Consider the following 21632-nt stretch of genomic DNA (forward strand, 5'->3'; position numbering starts at 1 on the left):
CTATGGACAACACAAAGGGTAGGACATATAGGGTTAGACAACGGATCTACGGCATAACTATAAACAACACAGTCGGTAGGACATGTAGCTTAGACAACAGATCTACCGGCTTTACTATGAACAACACAGACGGTGGGACATGTAGCTTAGACAACAGATCTACCGGCTTTATTGTGAACAACACAGACGGTGGGACATGTAGCTTAGACAACAGATCTACCGGCTTTATTGTGAACAACACAGACCGTAGGACATGTAGCTTAGACAACAGACCTACCGGCTATACTATGAACAACACAGATGGTAGGACATGAAGCCTACATAACAGATCTACTGGCTTTATTATGAACAACACAGACGTTAAGACATGTAGCTTAGACAACAGATCTACCGGCTTTACTATGAACAACACAGAGGGTAGGACATATAGGGTTATACAACGGATCTACGGCATTACTATAAACAACACAGACGGTAGGACATGTAGCTTAGACAACAGATCTACTGGTTTTATTATGAACAGCACAGACGGTAGGACATAGCTTAGACAACAGACCTACCAACTCTACTATGAACAACACAGACGGTATGACCTGTAGCCTAGACAACAGATCTACTGGTTTTATTTAAAAACAACACAGACAGTAGGACATATAGCTTAGACAACAGAACTACCAGTTGTACTATGTAGCAGAGGCTTAGACAACAGATCTACTGGCTTTATTATGAATAACACAGACGGTAGGACAGTTAGTATAGGCTTATACAACAGATCTACCGGCTTTACTATGAACAACACAGACGGTAGGACATCTAGTACAGGGTTATACACCATATCTACCGGCTTTACTATGAACAACACAGACGGTAGGACATGTAGCTTAGACAACAGATCTACCGGTTATACTATGAACAACACAGACGGTAGGACATGAAGCCTACATAACAGATCTACTGGCTTTATTATGAACAACACAGACGTTAGGACATGTAGCTTAGACAACAGATCTACCGGCTTTACTATGGACAACACAGAGGGTAGGACATATAGGGTTATACAACGGATCTACGGTATTACTATAAACAACACAGACGTTAGGACATGTAGCTTAGACAACAGATCTACCGGCTTTACTATGAACAACACAGAGGATAGGACAAGAAGCTTAGACAACAGATCTACTGGTTTTATTATGAACAACACAGACGGTAGGACATGTAGCTTAGACAACAGATCTACCGGCTTTATTATGAATAACACAGACGGTAGGACAGTTAGTACAGGCTTATACAACAGATCTACCGGCTTTACTATGAACAACACAGACGGTAGGACATATAACTTAAACAACAGATCTACTGGCTTTATTATGAACAACACAGACGGTAGGACATGTAGTACAGGGTTAAACACCATATCTACCGGCTTTACTATGAACAATACAGACGACAGGACATGTAGCTAAGACAACAGATCCACCGGCATTACCACGAACAACACAGACCGTAGGACATGTAGCTTAGACAACAGATCTACCGGCTATACTATGAACAACACAGACGGTAGGACATGTAGCCTACACAACAGATCTACTGGCTTTATCATGAACAACACAGACGTTAGGACATGTAGCTTAGACAACAAATCTACCGGCTTTACTATGGACAACACAGACGGTAGGACATGTAGCCTAGACAACAGATCTACCGGCTTTACTATGAACAACACAGAGGATAGGACATGTAGATTAGACAATAGATCCACTGGCTTTACTATGAAAAAGTAGCACATGTAGCTTAGACAACAGATCTACCAGCTCCTCTATGTACAACACAGACAGTAGCACATGTAGCTTAGACAACAGATCTACCAGCTCCTCTATGTACAACACAGACAGTAGCACATGTAGCTTAGACAACAGATCTACCAGCTCCTCTATGTACAACACAGACAGTAGCACATGTAGCTTAGACAACAGATCTACCAGCTCCTCTATGTACAACACAGACAGTAGCACATGTAGCTTAGACAACAGATCTACCAGCTCCTCTATGTACAACACAGACAGTAGCACATGTATCTTAGACAACAGATCTACCAGCTCCTCTATGTACAACACAGATAGTAGCACATGTAGCTTAGACAACAGATCTACCAGCTCCTCTATGTACAACACAAAAGGAAAATGGGGATCCTGGGGATGAGGAACATCAATGAATTTTATAGACAATTTTCACGTTCAAACATATACGAACATATTCTACCGAGTCTAAGAGAAATTAACGCACGGTGTATTAGTTATGGTGTTTCGAAAGGCCCGTCTTTTGCCCAGTTTCCATGTGCAAGAAGTCATACACAATGCACCACCGCATTGTATTTACTTGAAATAAACATCTTATCATAAGGAATGAATTGTTCTCCACTTTTAAAATTATTATTATTATTAGAAATTCATATCACAACAAAGATCTCAAATTAAATATAACCCCCCCCCTTAAGAGTTGACCTACGTTTGCGCTAACAATATTTAGAGTTACCTCTCTTTGATCCTGCGACAGATGGGCAATACCAGTTAATTGATAGTCTATGATACTACACCAGTTTTAGCAGCCTGTGAATGCAAGTTAAGAACAGTTTTTATTGATAGCAATTACATGTACATATACCGGGGGAAAGGGGGGCAGGGAGTCATGCCCCCCCCCTAAAATTCAGATATATAGTATACTATAGAAAACAGCACAATACTACTAATTTATGGATGTGCCTCCTCAATAATTACATCTGATAACTTTTTTTGGGCTTGTCCAATCTGATTAAAATCAGCTGTTCTGATACGCTACCGCTTACGAACGTTCGTAAGCGGTAGCGTATCAGAACAGCTGATTTTAATCAGATTGCTAAGTTCAATGCATAATATTGTAAATGGATTTAATACATGTATAGAGAAAGATCCCCTTTTGCTTATCAGAGTTCAATATCTACCGCACTTGAGAAACGTCGCTTTTTCGAAGTGACTGATTTTGGCTACCCGGCCTATAAATCGACTTTACGTGTTCGCCTCATCTCTGAATCTTTTTCGGCACTTAAAAACAGGTACTCTGGATGTATTTTTATATCTTTGTAGCCTGTTTAAACATTTCCTAGGTCTATGACAGATTTTTCCCAGGAGATGAAACTTTATAGAATGTGGGGACCCATCCCCCTTTCTGATGTCATATTGTTTGAGCATTCCATATAAAATTTACGATGAAATTACATAGAACTTACCGAATGAGGTAAAAATTGCAATTTTACGGAAAAATGTGTCATACCATATGAGTGAATTATGATTATTGGATAACAAATGCACATATCAAAAGTTTTTCTCCGTTAGACTCGGGTAAAATATATGTTATTTTGAGGTTGCGTCGTTTGGTCATACTATTGCTTACAAAAGCATTAACAATTTATATAAAATAAAACATATGATTTATAATTTAGTGTGTAGATAGAAAAGATGAATGCTAACTAAAGTGTAAAAAATCGTCGGTTAGGATCCACTCCCCCTGATAAAGACCCCCGGGGCTTTCGCCTTTTTTCATAATAAAATTATCTTTTTATGACATATAAAAGTCCCTATCCCACTCTATATATACGAGGGTTTTTCGGAAAGTTCGTGGACGATGTCAATCTTCGTTATAATGTTTTTAAGAAATTTAAAATGGACACATAATCATATGTAAACATATTTATTTTGTAGATGTGTGAAGTTTCATTCCATGTTTTCGTTTGTCAATGTTTTAATTTCCTTTACCGCTTAAGATCAGCAACTGTGAAGCGCCTATGTCTTTCCGTGACGTTCAAATTTTTAAAGTTTTTGTTCAGATTTTCACAATTAACCCGTTTCTTCACAGATCGTCCTCGTCCGATACGGTCTCTGTCACTCAAATACCATGTGCCATTTACACACACATGCACGACTCGCTTTTGACATATTTCCTGCTTCCTGCAGCTTCCTCAGAGTTTATTCGGGAGATTTCCCTAGTCTAAAACAAAAATGCATCGTCAACTGCTGCTCCGTGACGTGCTACAACGTCATCTTTTTTGTTGTTTTCAATGAGGATTACCTATCTACTGAAATTGATTTCTTTTCAACAAAGCAAAGTATTGAGCTATAATTTGGAATGTGAAGCGATGTAAGAGTTCCTAATTTAAACGTCTAGAATTTTTTCGTTTTTGCTCCATTTTACAGAGAATATGACTACAGATATTATTTAGTGTATTGTTTGTAAATTATTAAGTTTTGACTTGCTCCGCGATACGATTTTTGCAGTTTTTGATTCTGGATAAGTTTGAAATAAATCACGATATTTAAAAAAAATTAATACACATCCTTTGAATTTATCGTTAAAACATTTCCAATAATATTTAATATTCAAGACGTTAAGTAAAAAAGTTATGACAGAAGCCCACGAACTTTCCGAACAACCCTCGTACATAAGTAAAAACAAAAAGTTAACTTGAAAGAGTTGAAAAAGATTTTTAAAGCTATATATATGGCGTAAAAAATATTAAGTGTAGATAAACATGATATGTGTTATTTACGTACAAATTAAAATTTTCACCGATTTTGAACCTGAATGACCTCATGAACCTCATGTTGCCATAGTTAAATTGATTTTTAAACTGTGTCTGTTAATTAAATGCAAAGTCGGTAAATAAATCGGTTATTGTTTAATCTTTGAAACGTGACTAATTTAAATTACATGCAATTTACAGGAAAGTTTTATCTTTATATAAACTAATAAGACAAATGGAAAGATCTTTTTTAATTTTAGTTAGTCTGAACTTTAAAAAAAAAAATACGCCTTATATGACTTTAATGTATAAAATGTTTGATTAAGATAACTTTTCGAATTAATGATATGAATTTAAAAGATAAATTATGAAAAAAGTCGAAATTTAAGGCGTCGGGGTCTATATCGGGGATGCGGTGGGGGTAAGGTCTTGTGATTTTTAGCAGAAATGTTTGCACCTGTTGCGTGACTTACAGATACGACGTATTCTAGACAACTTCGGTGGTCGTCTGTTTATACACTTGAGCGATCAACAATATACTCGCATCCTCTCATATGACAAAGCGAGCCTCGAAATAAAAACTGCCATAAATTGACAAACAGATAAGATCCTTGTTCTATCATTGCTTTAAAAAACTTTTGTTCATTATTTGGCTATGTGTCAATTATTTTCCTTTGTATAGAAATCAAAGAATTACTCATGATGGACCGGGAACGCAGTCATCCTTTAAAAATGGCCCTTTATAAGAATTAAACTTCCTGTTGACCTTTCAAACATTGTTGACATAGCCTGCTATCAAGTAGGGTAGAAAGTTACAACGAGATTTAAGAAAGGCGTGCTTATCATATCAGCTAGATTTAAACGTTGAGATCGGGGACCGGATATTACCTCACCGGGAAGCTCTCAAAGCACATGTTGTGTATTCCATTCATTCGAGGACAGCTAGCTTGGCGTTTATAATTAACACTGGACTTACGATAAGTTACCTGAAGGTTCATAATAACCCGTCATTGTGTCACACCTGTATTGTACGGCGAGGGAATGCCATCGTTCAGTGTGTGTTGACAGTTTATGATATATATTTAGTACTGGCACATAAACAAGACAGAAGAATGCAGGAGGCTCGGTAATAATGACAGTGTTGTGTTACATTCGGAGGAAGATTCTGGTGGTCCTGGGGGTATTCACGTCCCTGGGGTTGATAACAGGGACCGTCACTCCCTGGTGGGTGGTGATAGTGAGCAAGGACAGGCGTCTTGTGAACGGATTGTGGTACTCGTTGTCTTGTGATGTGTCCTCAGGACTATCCCTGTGTAAAAGTCTACTGACCACTTCAGATTCCACCATAGGAAGTAAGTCTCTCTCTCTCTCTCTCTCTAAATAAATAATCGAAGTTTCAAGGATACACAGTAAAATACAAGATACTCTATTTACCAATCAAGGGCCCCGAAAGGCATTTCAACATATATAAATGTACAATTTAAACATTATTTCACACAGAATATTTTTTTATAAACAGTTATATAAATAATTTCATAGATGTTTTAGCCACTATCAACTATGAGTGTCTACCCTCGTATTTTCTCTAGTTTTAAGTGTTGTTTTCCCCCACTTTTATTGTCTCAATGGCACTTTTAAGAACATGTACTTAATCTTAAGATTTTGAGCTAGGTAGTGTGTATCGTATGTCATACATCTTTTTTGATTATTACATAAGACGCCGGTGATTCATTGTTTTGACTGTCGTGCAAGATGAAGTGGATTTTTACTATGGTCTAATGTGACAGAGTGAGAGGGCACTCGAGTCCCCCGGAGCCACGATTACTTTGTCTATGTGTGATGATGACTTTATTGTCTAACACTACAAATGATCACATACATTTCCTTTTTTTGGCATGTCTTCCTATTTACTTTATATCCTGTTCTATACATATCATTTTGTTGGTACAGATTAAATATTCTTTTGAATTAAGCTTCAAATACCATTTCTGGTAATCTAGGCTAATTCTTTAAAGTGAGAATGTAAATTTATAGTTGACCATTTATCGCTTTTAAATAAATACATTTGATAAATTTTCTTGTAAATACGTTTTAATGAAAATTTAAAAGCTCTTTTTATTCCTTTAAAAGATGTGTAAAACTGTTCATGACGCACAAGTCATATATGAACTTTCCCACGGAAAGCAATAAATTTGACTTCTAAAATAAATTTGCGTTACGGTTACTGGGGATATAACCCGTTGGATTTAGCTTTTGAGTGAGTTTTTCTATTCATTGCGTAAATTTTTGAGCGAGTACTTTTGTAGGGTTTTCTTCTCTGTCTTTGTGTGTTATATTGGCTGAAGACGTTTAGGATGGCATGAATTTGTTGTATTTATAGTATCATCTATATTTTGAATTTACCAGGTGGTAGTAAATACAAATTTACTAGTTTTCTTGTTGTAGATTTTATTGCCACTCGTAAATTCATAATTTACAGCAAGACAATACATGTAGCATCATTTTGGTTTGCAATTTAATCATAGCAGTAAGAAATAAATTTCTAAATTTGTTTCTTTGAACAGGCGTGCGGCTGGAGTACGGTCTTCTAACATTGTTTGGGGTAGCCCTTTGTATGTTGGCCACCGTGTTTCTAGTCATCTATAACCCCCGGGAGGACTCTGTGAGGTCTACCCTCGCCGGCTGTCTAACCGTAGCCCTCTATCTTGTATCAGGTACGTAGAAATCAATAAATTATGTTACGAAGGGGTTTGTGGGCTCCTGATGATGAATTTGATATTCCTTTGAAATAGTGTAATTATTTTTAATATGCAGGATGCATTTGTTTTTTTTTGTTTTTTTCCTGATTCTGAATATCTGTCAGCAACTTTATCTAGCAGTGATGGACATAAAAGGGGACACCCGGCGCACACCACGTTTAATTTGCACCTCATTTTTACATGTATTGGGACCACTACATAAAAAAAACAAGCTCCAAACAGCTCAATATTAACGTTACATCATTATTCGTATAGGGAGTCCAGAATGGACACAGTATTGAGTATACATTAAATTGAAATCCACATGTTGGCACAACTTTTAACTTGTAATTTGTATCTATATCATTACGCCCCATCAAAAGATAAAATCATTATCAAAACAAATGTATTTTGCTGCTAAAAGATACTTTTAATCGCCCACTTCTGTCCACATTATACATGTTGCATGTGGAGTGGTTCCATATATTTCTCAGCAACAGGGCGTAATATTGCCCACCAAATGAGTATTGCGGTTCCTATCAGGTTATGGTAACTCGACCACATTTTAAAGGCAGATTAAAGGGCGAATTAAATCTTATGAAATTTTAAAGTTCATTTACATTCCTTAATTGATTAAAATCTTAATTTTAATTCTCAACTTTATACATAGACTGATTATGAAATTTAATTCTGGAGAATGTCAGGAATTCGATGTAATCGAGGGTAAATATAATCAATTTGTTTATCTTCCATTGTTAAAATACCAGGTCCTTTAAAGATTGAATCTTTTTGAGGAGGTCTTGAAGTCTATGCGTTACAGGAATCGTTTTATTTTCCAAAGTCAGCATATATTTGCACATGTTTAGTGTGAAGTGAACAATGGCAAATATTTATATACTTTTTGTGCACGTCTAATTATCAGAACAAACCAGTTTGCGTTTGTCGTTTAAAAAAAATAAAATGATTGAGTTATTTGTCGTCTACTAACTTTCAGGAATGTCGGTTGTATGAGTAATCTGCTAAATCAATGCAATAGTGCAGTTCAAAATGATGACCAAATTAATTATCTATGAACAAAAAGTACGTTCGACACTTATATCACTTTGGATAGCGTATGTAATAGAACCGGCAGTTGTTCTTACGATACACATTCATTAATAAAACCTGCTTTCATTTAGAGCTCGCAGAGTGAACATTTATACGTTGTATATAATGACATTGGCGTACTTGTAACAGTTAGCATTATATAACTACTGTCACTTTCTTTTTCAGCACTCTTGACGTGGATAGCGGTAGGAAAGGCCTGTGTTGATAACGTTCGGCTTCGACAGACCCACGATCTAGACGGCCCGTGGTCCCTTGTTGTATCTGCAGTAGCAGGAACTATGCCAATATTTATGGTTGTTGTTATTTCATTTAGAATACACAATAATGTCAAAAACATAAGAAAAGAGCGGGAGCAGAAAAGGAAAACCCGCCAATTTTACGAACAGCGTAGTTGCCATAGTAGCATGACGATGCTAGGCAACACGGGGACCTTGCAGTCAAGTTCATTACATTCCAGCGTCCACTCTCTTGACATTTCATTTTCTAATCATCAGGAAGTGAATTCTTTAAATAGTTTAAGCATGGAATTCAAAGAAGACATTTCCAAATCTCCAATATTCACCGAGAGCAAGTCGCCCATTTTCCCAGCGGATTCTATTCCTTACAAGTTTCCTGTCAGTCCGTCATATTGAGGACATATCGGTGTTTTTTGACATGTCTTTCATTGAGTATTTGGATATTGAGTATACAAAGCAGTTTTGTCCCCAGAATGGTGAATTATTAACATTTAAGACATGAAAGATCACAATAGCATTACAGTCAATCTAGATATAAAAATCCAGTTTTGATATTTGACAATCTGTATTCCATGTACAGTGCGTATAGAACTTTATATGTACATATATTGTAATATTCACAAATGGTGCTATTCATGACTTCATAATCATATTTTCGTATCTCTACAACCGTCCTTTCTCATAACAATACATCTCTTTGCTCCACAGCTCAATGAGTTATTCATCAATGTTACATGTTTTCAAACTGTTCAGTTTTTTAGTGCTTTTGTTGTACATTTTTATTATATGATATTGTACATATGTATATTATTATATGTATGCAAATACTAATGCATTAAAAACAAGTGAAAAGTACACAAATTTAGATAATATACACACCTCTTTCACAGTCATGTAAAACGTATGATGATTACTTTCATCGGGTACGGCGTCACTGTCGTGTTTCGCCGGAGACTACTAACGTTTGCAGATTTCCAACTGGAATTGTCCCTAACACTAAGACGACCCCTTTCAAAATATAATCTTCAAAAAAAGAAACGCATATAGTAGAATTTTAGTGAAACATTGAACATAAAGATTATTTAATAAAATGATGCATTCATAATAAAGAAATGTATTTAACAATAGGTCTACAATCTAAATGTCATAATTACTCAAGAATTTGAAAATCAGAGACAGTTAAAGGTCAATAACGATCAATATCTGGTATGCCCCCTCCCTCCCACAGACACAAATGATAGCCTAAAACGGCATCTAATTGAAGCAAATGAGTGTAATAAAAACTGTATAGGAATACTCTCCCACTCTAAATGTAGAGCTTTGGTCAGCTGTTGCAGAGTCTGAGGATGCGATTGTCTTTGGCAAATCATGCCAATCCATCTTGTCCAATGCATGCTCGATTAGGTTTAAATCTGGCGATTTCGATGACCATAGAAGAAACAGGTTGTTGTTGCTTTGCAAGAATATGATTGTCAAGAGAGCCGTATGTGGGTGTGTATTGTCAGATTAAAATACGGCTGCAGGATGCTGCAATACTGGAAAGGCATGTGCAAGTAGAACATCGTTAGAGTACCTTTTTCCATTAAGGTCCTTTGAATATGAACCAAATCAGTCTTACTTTTATGTAATACCGTTTTCCATCTCATTACACTACCACCATCAAATCTATCAACGTCATGGAGGCAGTTTTCTGTTAAATGTTCATTACGAAGCTTATGCACTCTTAAACTTACAGTGCGTTTTGCGATAAACATTCTGGACTAGTAGTTAAACCAGATTGTTCAGCGGTGTTGCTGTGGCCATACTCTGTTGATCTGAGAACTTTGAGGTCGATATTTGAGGTGTTGTGGGGTCAGAACAATGGCATAAATAATCCTCTAACAATAATTCCAGATTTCCGTAATCAACTGCAATTGGTCTTGTTAGATGTTCTGTGCAATTCAGGGATAGCTAATGCTGTTGATAACGTCATTGTGAAACATTCATGAAAATAACGTAAACCACTGAAGCGATCCTCTGCTGCTGATGTCACGCGTGGTCCGCCATATTTTTGGCGAACATTGGGTGTTCCATGTCAATGGTATTTGTTTGTTTGTTTGTTGTTTTTTTTTAGGTTAGATATGGTGCTGTGCGTAACATTAAAACCTCTTGCAATTGTAGACTGTGGTACACCTGCTTCCAGTCGCCCATTTTCCTTTTTGTGATATGCAACATTCAGATGCAATCAAAATATCGAGAATTCCAGCTTTTGATAGCCCTTTTGTGCCTGAAGGAATTGCACCAGAAACCAACAAAAAATGAAAATTGAGAATTTTTTTTTCTTTTTTCTTTTTTTTTTTTTTTAGCATTTTGCAAAATCAGGTCTTTTTGTCTGTCAGATTTGTAGAAAATATCTGTATAATTAACAATTGCGATAAAAAATAACGCAATTTACTCGAAGGAATCATATCCATCTAAAAAAAATGTATGACAAAACTATCGGATATTTTTTAATGTATTGTTCCTGTTATGCGTTTCTTTTTTAAAGAGTATAATTTTAAAGTTTAGGGTCCTAAAGATGACCTGATGATCTATAACCTTTTTTTTTTATTGCAATGATGAAAACCATTAACCAGTGTTGATCATACTTCGGAAGCCTACATTGAACAGCTTCGACCTGAAAGTTTTCCTTTCCCCCAAAATTAATGAAAAGCCGATGACCTGGGGGGTCATTGTCATGTATATGTTAAAATACACTTTTTGACAAAGTTATGTGCCAAAAAAATAATTCTAGGTTAAGAGTAAAGTTCCAGTCATGATGGACTTAGTTGCTACAGCACAATCATTTGGACCCCCAACACCATTTATGGGTCATAACAGTCTAGGTAGGCTTTCCAGGCATGTAGTATTAGGAACTGTCCCTTTTCCCCCCGAAGATAATGTTTTAAATTAGACCCACCCCCATCCCTACACACAAATATATTTCACACACATTTATAAACTTTTCTCTTCAACAAGTTGGAATTTAACCACCCTTCCCCACAAAATAGTTTTTCTTGAGTTTGGGCAATTTTCTCTTCTTTTTTGTCCCCCGCTTTCGCGAAAGCGAGGGGACATTAAATCTTATTCGTCTGTCAGTCTATCTGTCACAAAAAACTTTAACCTAGGTCACAACTTTTGAATGAGAAAAAGATGCATATTTCACATGTACATTATCTGTGACAAGACCTTTCAAAACATACTATGATTTTTTACCCCGTGACCTTTACTTTGAAGTCTGACTTACTGTTCAAAAAATTTAACATTACTTTTACTTTGGTCATAACTTTTGATTGAGAAGAAATTGGGCATTCATATATCTCATATGTACATAACCTGTGACAAGATCTTTCCAAGTGTTCCATGATTTTTTACCCCTTGACCTTGAACTACTTTTCAAAAATGTTAATATTGGTTATAACTTTTGATTGAGAGAAGACAGAGAATTCATATTTGTCATGTGCATTACCTGTGACAAGACATTTCAGAAACTGCTATGATTTTTTACCTCGTGGCCTTGACCTTTAAGTTTAACCTTCAGTCTTTTTCATAGTTTTTTTTACATTGGTAAGAACTTTTGAATGAGAGAAGATTTGGCTTTCTAAGAAAGTTTCTTATTTTACATGTACATTACCCATGACAACAACTTTCAGAAAGGTATATCATTTTTTATTTCATGACCTTTATCTAGAGGCTTGAAGGACACACAAACAAGACAGTTACAATACGCCATAAATAATTGCATCCCCACTACTAAGACACCGAAAGCGGGGAACCACAATTCTTTGAATTTGCTTGTTTCCTCTTTCTTTCTTTCTTTTATACTTGTCAAAGTTTTGTCCAGGTACCTTGTAAATTTCTTTTTGTTCCACCTCCACTTTTAAGAACGACACAACATGCCTGCTTTCCTGCTAAAAATTTTAATAATTTTATTATCGGACCAAAGATCAAAATCCTATATGGTCCACGACCATAATCTTATGAGGATACACATTTCTAACAAATATGGTCCAGGGTTATGACTTGGACACGGCAGTGGAGAGAAGGGTAGGTACAAATAGTACAGAAATTCATCCAAGGATCCACAACGGAACATGTATTTGTTGTTTTCGGCGTTAATAGACATTTTAGCGGATTGACAGGGCGTTTTATCGGGAAAAAGTGGATGATTTAGTGGAGAGTTAATGGAGATTGATATAGAATGTGGACATTTTAGCGGAAACTTAAATAAAATGTATTGATACGTTTTCCGTTTTGAAAAGAAATTATAGACAAATATTTTTATGCAAGTAATTTTTTGAACAGAATAATTTACTTTCTAGCAAGACAATATTCATTAAATTACAGTCAATGTTTAAAACAGTGTCAAAATATCAAACAAACACCGAAAGACAACATATTTACACTATTTATAACTCATGACTAGCTCTGTATCTGTATTCTACCTATACTACTTCCACGAAAAAGGTCCGCTAAAATGTCCATCGGATTTTGGACGGTATCTGGTTTTTCTTCTTTCCTATAAATTTTCCAGTAAAATGTCCATTCACACCTTTTACAATTCCGCTAAAAAGTCCTTCGCTCCTTTTTTTAATCAAAACAAAAAACAAAAAAAAAAAAAACAAAAAAAAAAAACCCTAAGTCTCTGACGAGTTTTTAGCTCTACTGATGCGGACTTATCTGAAAAATAAAGAGGTGTCTTATCATAGTCTACTTGTGTACCAAGACTTATTGAAGTATGACTAAAACTGTAGGAGGAGGAATGTTTTGAAAGAATTTCACAGAAATCCTTTCTATAAATAGATTTTTTATCTAAAAAAAATCAATTCAATTTACATTATTATTAAAGGTTCATGAACATTAATAACATAAAACTAATTAACACGGTTAATATATACATAACAAAGTGACAAACATGAGGTAAACAAAATTTAAAATAAGTCACTGTTTGCTTTCTTTTCTGATATAGAGGAGTTTTTCAAGAAACAACATAGCCTTCTAGCAGCTGTAGTATTTGTAAGATTGACAATTTTCTAATGGGATTATCATTGGTGTATGTGATCACATTAAATATATAATTTTACTTGCATCTATACTGGTCATTCTTTGAACAGTATAATACAAAATGTTTTTCATCATCAATAAACAATATACATTTTTATGAATAGCATTCTTTAACGTTTTTCTCTAGGAATAGGGGGTTTAGAAATTGGAATAGCTACCCGTTTCAAATTTCAATATACAATGGAAGGGCGCTGTTTTGATTCACAATTTTTGCTATAAAAGCTAATTTTCCAGAGTCTGATATACTTCTGATTTTCAGTTATTCATGTATATTGTTTTGGTAATGCTCTTGTAATTTGTTTTTCAAGGTTGTGTGCGAAATATCCAAAGAAGTGATATTCAATTTTTGTAGTAATAAAGGCAGTTTTCCTTGCCAAGATATTCTAGATACAAGTTCTCTATCTTCTTTAAATGCAGATACCACTGAATAATTAAAGGCTACTTGTGTATCAAGTGTTACTAAACTGTACACTGTAGGAATAGGAAAACTCAAGTTCATGCTTGGCAGGTTTTAAACCCAAAAATGTACAGTTAAATTATAAATAAAAACAACGTGGATCTACTCTGTGTTTATAAGTCTACAAAATTTAATGAAAAACGTGAAAGCTGAGACGGAGGACCCTCTTCCCCTTACCCATCCACTAGTCATCCCTTAATGATCTTGATTTTGACGACTTCCTCAGTTTAATCAATGTTAAAAAGATTGCTTTTCAAAAGTTTTTTTTTAATTAAATCTAAAATATATGATTATGTTGAAAAAATGTTTGAAAAAGACCACAGGTATTCACTTGAACTGTCAATAAACTACAAATGCTTGAATGGAGCTACCCTCCCCCATCCGTTACAGGGAAGGTAAAAATAACACGTATAACACGAAATTTGCATGGCCATTTCATGTGATATTAAAGTAAAATATCTTCAATCATCAAAATATCTGTGGTCATGATAAAACGTACGTCGATATGGAATCTTAACAATAGGCCCAAGGGCCTTAACGGTCACCTGAATACAAAAATTTAAAGGATCCATAAAAGTATAAAATAAACTGGTAGATGAAGCTTTATTGCCTAAATCAAGAGAAATGGGATGACCAGGATCAACGAAATAATTAGTCTGTTACTCATTAACAACTCATAAAGTAAGTTCTTCTTGCCCCCATTTATCACTATCACCATGCAGACTATTAACAAAACAAAAATTCTTCGGTACTATTTTTAACCCCATTTTATAATCTCTCAAATTGGCCTCTCTTGGTCTTTGAAGAAAATTAAAAAAGATAAGTTATTTTTGTTTCATTTTTATTTATCTGTTATTTACAAGTCCATCTGACCATTAAAACTACGAAAATAATTTCTGTATTATATATTAAAATTCTTGCATAATTCTCTTATTCTATTAACCTTTCAAGTACATTATTTACAGTGATTTATTATCAAAAGCGAATGGCAAAGGGGAATAACTTCTCTCCGTAGAATACAAATCAAAAGAGTCCTGGCCAGAACCAGAACAATTGACCAAATGGCCCAGATGTTAAAAAATCTGGTAAAAATACCCTTGCTTATTAAAACTTTTACTCTGTTTGTCTCCGATATGTCCAGGAGCACAGAAGATTTTCAAGGAAATAGTGCATTTTCACTACAGATTTAACACAGTCCAACACTAACACTAGAACCAGGGTCATGAATTTCAACAATTTGGAAGAGGTACCCTCATCATTATAACTATGAACTTAGTTGAAGTTTTTCAAAGAATCAACACATTTTCTCGACACTATCAAAAGACAACCCCCCCCCCCCCCAAGAAACACCAGAACCCCTGACTCTGGGAAACATTGTAAGAAGCACCCTTGCTCATCATAACTATGCATTTTGTTTATCTGCTTAATACCCAGGAGCAGATATGATTATTTAATAGAATTAATGCATTTTTACTATATTATCAATAGAGCCCCATCCTTACACCAGAACATCTGACCCAGGGGAAATGAAACTCACAATTCTGGAAAAAGCCCCCTTGCTCATTATAACTATAAACTTAGTTTCTTTGCTATTTAAAACCTGGAGCAGAAAAGAATATTTTCAAAGACGTTATGCATTTTCACAATATAATCAATAGAGCCCCCTTTCACCAGAACCCTCTACCCTGGGGTCACGGATTTAATAATTTTGGAAGAGGCATCCTTGCTTATCATAACCATGCACTTAGTTTGTTGAAATAATACCCAGGGGCAGAGAAGAAGATGTTCAAAAAAATTAATGCAGTTTCACTATATTATCAATAGAGTTCCGCCCTAACATCAGACCCCCCTCCTGCAGAACCCCTGACCCTGGGGCCACAATTATTACAATTTTGGAAGAGGCACCTTTACTCATCATAACTATGTACTAGTTAGTTTGTTTAATACACAGAAGCACAGAGCATTTCATAGAATTAATGCATTTTCACAATATAATCAATAGAGCCCCGTCCTAACACCATAACCCCTGACCCAGAGGTTATGAATTTCACAATTTTGGAAGAGGCACCCTTACTGATCATAACTATATACTCTTTTTTTAATAGACAGGAGCAGAAAGAAAGATTTTCAAAGAAAAAATGCAATTTCACTATATTATCAATAGAGTCCCGCCCAAACATAAGAACCCCTGACCCAAGAGCCATGAAAATCCCAATTTAGGAAGAGACACCCTTGCTGATAATAGCCATATACTTAGTTTGTTTACATAATACCCAGAAGCAGAGAAGAGGCACCCTTACCCATTCTTCTCTGTTCCTGTGTATTAAATAAACTAACTAGTGAGTTTGTTTAATACACAGGAGTTTTCAAAGAAATAATGCATTTTCGCTATTAGCTGCAGATCTGTAGCTCGCTGGTCTGAAAAAAACGACGACGGACGAAAACAGATAGCAATAGGTCACCTGAGTGACTCAGGTGGCCTAAAAAGCACACCACTGCATGCAGTGCCATAAAATTAAGACAATAGCCGCTCACTTTTTGATCTCAGTCTCACCTTAACAAAAGAAATCAAACTTGATGTTATCTAATTATTATGGCCTCGGGCCAGATCCGTAGGAAACGGGGGGGGGGGGGATGTGATAAGTTTTTTTTTTCTTCTCTATTTGAGATGTGGACAAATATCTCATTTTTTAAATATCCTTGAACTTGACTGGATGACCTTGACTTAGGGTCAACAAGTTAAATTTCATGTATCTTGACAGTAATTCACATCGGGATCGAAGTTCAAAACTCAACCGATCAATCGGAACTCTCAGCATTTGGTCTCAAGGCCGAAAGTGTTTATCTGATGTAGAAAATACATTAAGTTGTGATGTAGATGCCAGCAGAAGGCCCGTTCTCCTTTTTTCTGCCCACTGGGAACAGGTTTTTCAAGGTAAAAAATGATATTTAAAAAAAAAGATACAGAGAAAAAAGAAAACAACAACGTGAACTGCCACATTGTATAACTCGTGGTTAAATGACAGGTGAAGATATATGATTATGTGAATATATTTCAGTTACTGGGCAATAACATCATGAAATACAATGGTTATATATCATAGCAATCACTTATGTGCTTGAGAATACCTGTATGCTACCATTAAGCACAGAATGGCAGAAACGACAATTGCTGAGCCAAAGAGTTTTGACACTGAAGTTTAGTAAGTAACATAAATGAATAAATTGCCAAATGTTACACTTTGTTAATTTGAACAGCATTTAATAATTATTTTTACCCCTCTTCCAGTATGGAACACAATGAGAGCGAGTTGAAATTCCTTGATATACCATGGGAAGATGTGGTGTTCAAGTACATTATGCCTTGCCTTCCTCTCCAGACAAAGTTTCAGATGAGGAGAGTTTCCAAGCAGTGGTTAGAGATGGTCACCCTGTATTTTAGCATTAACAAGACAGTAAATACTTGTCGTATTGCTAACAAAATGACAGTAGGTGCTCTGTCCATCATGACAAGAAACAACTCAAGTCTTCAAGATCTTGTATTGCGCAACTCTAAAGATTGGCTGACTGATGCTGTATTAATGCCTGTTTTAAAACAAAATCCCAAGCTTCAACAAATGGATATTTCCAATTGTTCTTTTGTGACTAATAGTTCTCTCCAAGTATTGGGAGTAAACTGTCAGAATGTGAAAGTTGTCTCCCTTAGTGACTGTCACTGGGTCAGTGTTGATGGATTGACAGTGTTAGCCATGCAATGTGTCAATTTAGAAAGCCTCGATCTCACTGGATGTTGGGGTGTCAATGATGAAGCAATCACACTTCTTGCCATACGTTGTAAAAAGTAAGACCAAGAACATTCAATGTCTCTATAAAATTTTTAGAATTTAGATTAACTAGAGGTACTCACTACTGTTAGTGAGCTTTTCAAAATGATACCCCTGCTTCACTTTTTAGCTCACATGAGTCAAAGGCTCAAGTGAGCTTTTCTGATCGAAGGATGTCTGGCATCTGTCTGTCGTCTATTAACTTCTCACATTTTCGACTTCTTCTCTAGAACCACCGGGCTTATTTCAACCAAATTTGCCACAAAGCATCCTTGAAAGGGGATTCAAATTTGATCAAATGAAGGGCCATGCCCCTTTTCAGGGGAGATAATTAAGAATTGGGTAAAATTTAATGGCATCTTTTTAAAATTTTCGTCTCAATAACCACTGGACCAGAAAAAAATGAATCTTATGTGTAAGCTTTATTATATAGTGTAGATTCAAGTTTGTTCAAATGATGACCTCCTGGGGTAGGGTAGGATAGGGCCACAATGGGCAATAAAAGTTTTACATAGGAATACATAGGCAGAATCTTTAAAAATCTTCTTACGAACAGCAAAGCCATGATTAGACATGTATATATATGGAAGCATACCCAGGTAGTGTAGATTCAAGTTCGTTCAAATCATGACCCCCCCCCCCCCCCTTTCCAGGTAGGGTAGGGCCACAATGGCGGATCAAAGTTTTACCTAGGATTACATTGGAAAATTCTTTAAAAATTAAAATGTTCTCCTCAAGAATAGCAAAGACTTTACTAGTTATATTTATATGGAAGAATCCTTAAGTAGTGTAGATTCAAGTTTGTTCAAATCTTGGCCCCTGGGGTTAGAGTGGGACCTCGATGGTTTTACATAGGAATACAAAGTTATACATAGGAATATGTAAGAAAAATCTTTAAAGATTTTCTCAAGAACAGCAAATCCCTGATTAGTCATGCTTATATGGAAGCATCCTCAGGTAGTGTAGATTTAATTTTGTGTAAGTCATGACTCCCTACCCTGCCCTTTGGGGGTGGAGGGGGGGGGGCTCCCTACCCTGCCCTTTGAGGGTGGATAGGGGGACCACTTATTTATTTAAACTTTTCAATACTGAACTGATTTCTGCTTTTCTCTAGCCAAAGTGCTCATGGGAATGTGCCTCTTGTTTGTATGGTTGCATCCAGTGTTTGGCAGTTTCTCTCTTGCAAAGTTATACACCACTTCTTTTTATGAAAATGATCTTGAGCTTGCCCAAATGACCTTGAGTCTAGGTGACACCTCCAGGTGGTCTTTTTGTTCTATGTGCTGCCAATGTTTCTATTAAAAGCCATGTCCAGAAATTATAAATTTTTCTGCCGGTGACCAGTAACTTGTGTAAGTGATCAAGGTCATGACATATCTGGTCAAGTTATAAGTTATGATCTTTCAATGTTTCTCCATTGGAAAGAAATGGACCAGACACAAAATATACACTTTTTCAGCTCTTGACCCTGAACTTAAACTTAGTCAAGGTCCTTACACACTCCCAAGTGATTAATATTTGTGTGAATTATAAACTTCCAATGTTTCTTTTTAAGAAAGTTATGGACTGGGCTCAAATTATCCACTTTTTCTTTGTTGCCTGTGACCTTGAACTTGCCTTAATTCTTGACAGACCCTCAGGTCATAAGCAATTTTTAAAGTATGATTTTCTGATGTTCATCTATAAGGAAGTTCTGATCCTGCATGATTGAATGGACAAACAGACAGACAAGGTGACTCCTTTACCCCCCCCCCCCCCCCCCAACTTCAGGGGAGTAAAATAATAAGATATTTGTAAAATAGAAATTCATGATATGAATATTTTTATTCATTGCATTTTACATTTATTACCAAAAGGTTGAGGTATTTGTCAATGGCCAAAATCTATGGACTCACAGATTATGCAATGGCAATTCTGGCCAGAGAGGCCACTTCATTATGTCACCTTAATATTAGGGGATGCTGGAGACTCTCAGATGATTCTATTGGGCAAGTATCATTGTAATTTCAATATAAGATGTCTACGTTGAAAACTATTAGAAAAATAATTTTTTTTTGTATTTTTGCTTTGTAGGATTCTAGCAGAATATGCCAAAAATCTGAAAGCTTTAGAGGCACGTGAATGTAGAGATATTACTGAAAACAGTCTGTATAAGCTCCGAAATAGAGGAGTCAAAATTGACGTTCGACCACCACAACCTCCCAGAGGACTGGCAGGGCTCCGGCACAGAAAACCGTGTCTGAACATACAGATTTAAAATTGTTCAATTTTACAATTTTAGCTCATCTCAACAAAGTTGGGGGAGCTTGTGTAATGCCCTTGGTGTCGGCGTCCCAAGTTAAAGTTTTTGGAGCAGATTTCTTTTCAAGTACTTCTATGCCCTGTATTAATCAGAGATGCATGGAGGATGCTTCTAGTGTGTTTCATTATACCAGTCAAGGTTTCAGATGCTGCAAATTCAGCTAAAGAATGACCAGGTTAAAGTTTTTGGAGCAGATCTCATTTCCAAGTAACTATAAGCCCTATGTTGACCAAACTTGCATGGTTGATAAACTAAGGATGCACAGGCTTGCTACGGATGCTCGATCCGACCTACATTTTCCGGATCTTATTTCCAAGAAACTATAAGCCTTATATTGACCAAACTTGCAGGGATGATACACCTAAGGATGCACACTACAGGACTTGCTTCGGATGCTAGATCTGACCTACATTTTCCGGATGAGTGACCAGGTTACAGTTTTTGGAGCAGATCTCATTTCCAAGTAACTATAAGTCCTATGTTGACCAAACTTGCATAGATGATACATCTAAGGATGCTCAATACTGGACTTGCTTCAGATCTGGATCTAACCTACATTTTCCGGATGAGTGACCAGGTTACAGTTTTTTGAGCAGATCTCATTTCCAAGTAACTATAAGTCCTATGTTGACCAAACTTGCATAGATGATACATCTAAGGATGCTCACTACTGGACTTGCTTCAGATCAGGATCTGACCTACATTTTCTGGATGAGTGACCAGGTTAAAGTTTTTGGAGCAGATCTCATTTCCAAGTAACTATTAGCTATATCTTGACCAAACTTGCATGGATGATACATCTAAGGATGCACACTGGACTTGCTTTGGATGCTGGATCTGACCTACATTTTCCAGATGGGTGACAAGGTAGATTTTTTTTTCACTTTACTAAATCTGTGCCAAGAAGCTAGTCATAATTTAATATAAATTTCAGTTCCCCCTTTTGGTAGAGAAATGTACAGTTTGAAAAAAAAAACCAAACATGATGTTGACATCATTGTATCATACACAAGTGGGCATCACAGCCCTTGGTCTCCATAGTATACTAAATTATTGTTAAATTGTTGTATTTTATCTGTCTATTGCAATTGTTACCAATTAAGAACTGATGATCTTTACAAGCAATTGAAAATTGTATTTTGTGAAAATTTATCATTTAATATTTTTATTTTGAATAAAAATATGTTTACATTATAGACTTTGTTGTATGAGTAGTAAAATTGAATTTAGTTTCAATGTGCTGTGTGATATTCCAGCATCCACAATTTCTGACAACAGGACCTGCAGACTTTGGATTTGGTGCCGTATCAGCTGCCCAAATTATGCAT

The 21632-nt window shown here is 36.0% G+C and overlaps 2 protein-coding genes across 2 annotated transcripts; both read left to right on the plus strand.

The window, feature by feature from the left end:
- The first annotated feature begins 5351 nt into the window (after positions 1 to 5351).
- LOC133204416 (uncharacterized) lies at positions 5352 to 9346 on the plus strand. The gene is made up of 3 exons (XM_061340142.1): positions 5352 to 5910; positions 7123 to 7272; positions 8569 to 9346. The coding sequence occupies exons 1-3, from the start codon at positions 5691 to 5693 to the stop codon at positions 9033 to 9035; spliced, it is 837 nt and encodes a 278-aa protein (XP_061196126.1). The 5' UTR covers positions 5352 to 5690; the 3' UTR covers positions 9036 to 9346.
- Positions 9347 to 17008: 7662 nt separating this feature from the next.
- On the plus strand, positions 17009 to 21496 carry LOC133204504 (F-box/LRR-repeat protein 15-like). Its single transcript, XM_061340254.1, has 5 exons — positions 17009 to 17113; positions 17238 to 17381; positions 17468 to 18019; positions 19859 to 19990; positions 20076 to 21496. Exons 2-5 carry the CDS (start codon positions 17332 to 17334, stop codon positions 20257 to 20259), a joined length of 918 nt encoding a protein of 305 aa, XP_061196238.1. The 5' UTR covers positions 17009 to 17113; positions 17238 to 17331; the 3' UTR covers positions 20260 to 21496.
- Positions 21497 to 21632: the final 136 nt, after the last annotated feature.

Source organism: Saccostrea echinata, unplaced genomic scaffold (genome assembly GCF_033153115.1).
Source record: "Saccostrea echinata isolate AGI-Se365-2 ecotype Australia unplaced genomic scaffold, CSIRO_AGI_Sech_v1 ptg000053l, whole genome shotgun sequence".
Classification (NCBI taxonomy): Eukaryota; Metazoa; Mollusca; class Bivalvia; order Ostreida; family Ostreidae; genus Saccostrea; species Saccostrea echinata.

Bases quoted from the DNA above. Each gene is read 5' to 3' on its own strand.
- LOC133204416 (XM_061340142.1), top strand. From the start codon at position 5,691: ATGACAGTGTTGTGTTACATTCGGAGGAAGATTCTGGTGGTCCTGGGG. The intron at 5,911-7,122 runs GTAAGTCTCTCT...TTCTTTGAACAG, and splicing joins TTCAGATTCCACCATAGGAA to GCGTGCGGCTGGAGTACGGT. The intron at 7,273-8,568 runs GTACGTAGAAAT...TTTCTTTTTCAG, and splicing joins AGCCCTCTATCTTGTATCAG to CACTCTTGACGTGGATAGCG.
- LOC133204504 (XM_061340254.1), top strand. From the start codon at position 17,332: ATGGCAGAAACGACAATTGCTGAGCCAAAGAGTTTTGACACTGAAGTT. The intron at 18,020-19,858 runs GTAAGACCAAGA...TATTACCAAAAG, and splicing joins CTTGCCATACGTTGTAAAAA to GTTGAGGTATTTGTCAATGG. The intron at 19,991-20,075 runs GCAAGTATCATT...TTTGCTTTGTAG, and splicing joins CTCTCAGATGATTCTATTGG to GATTCTAGCAGAATATGCCA.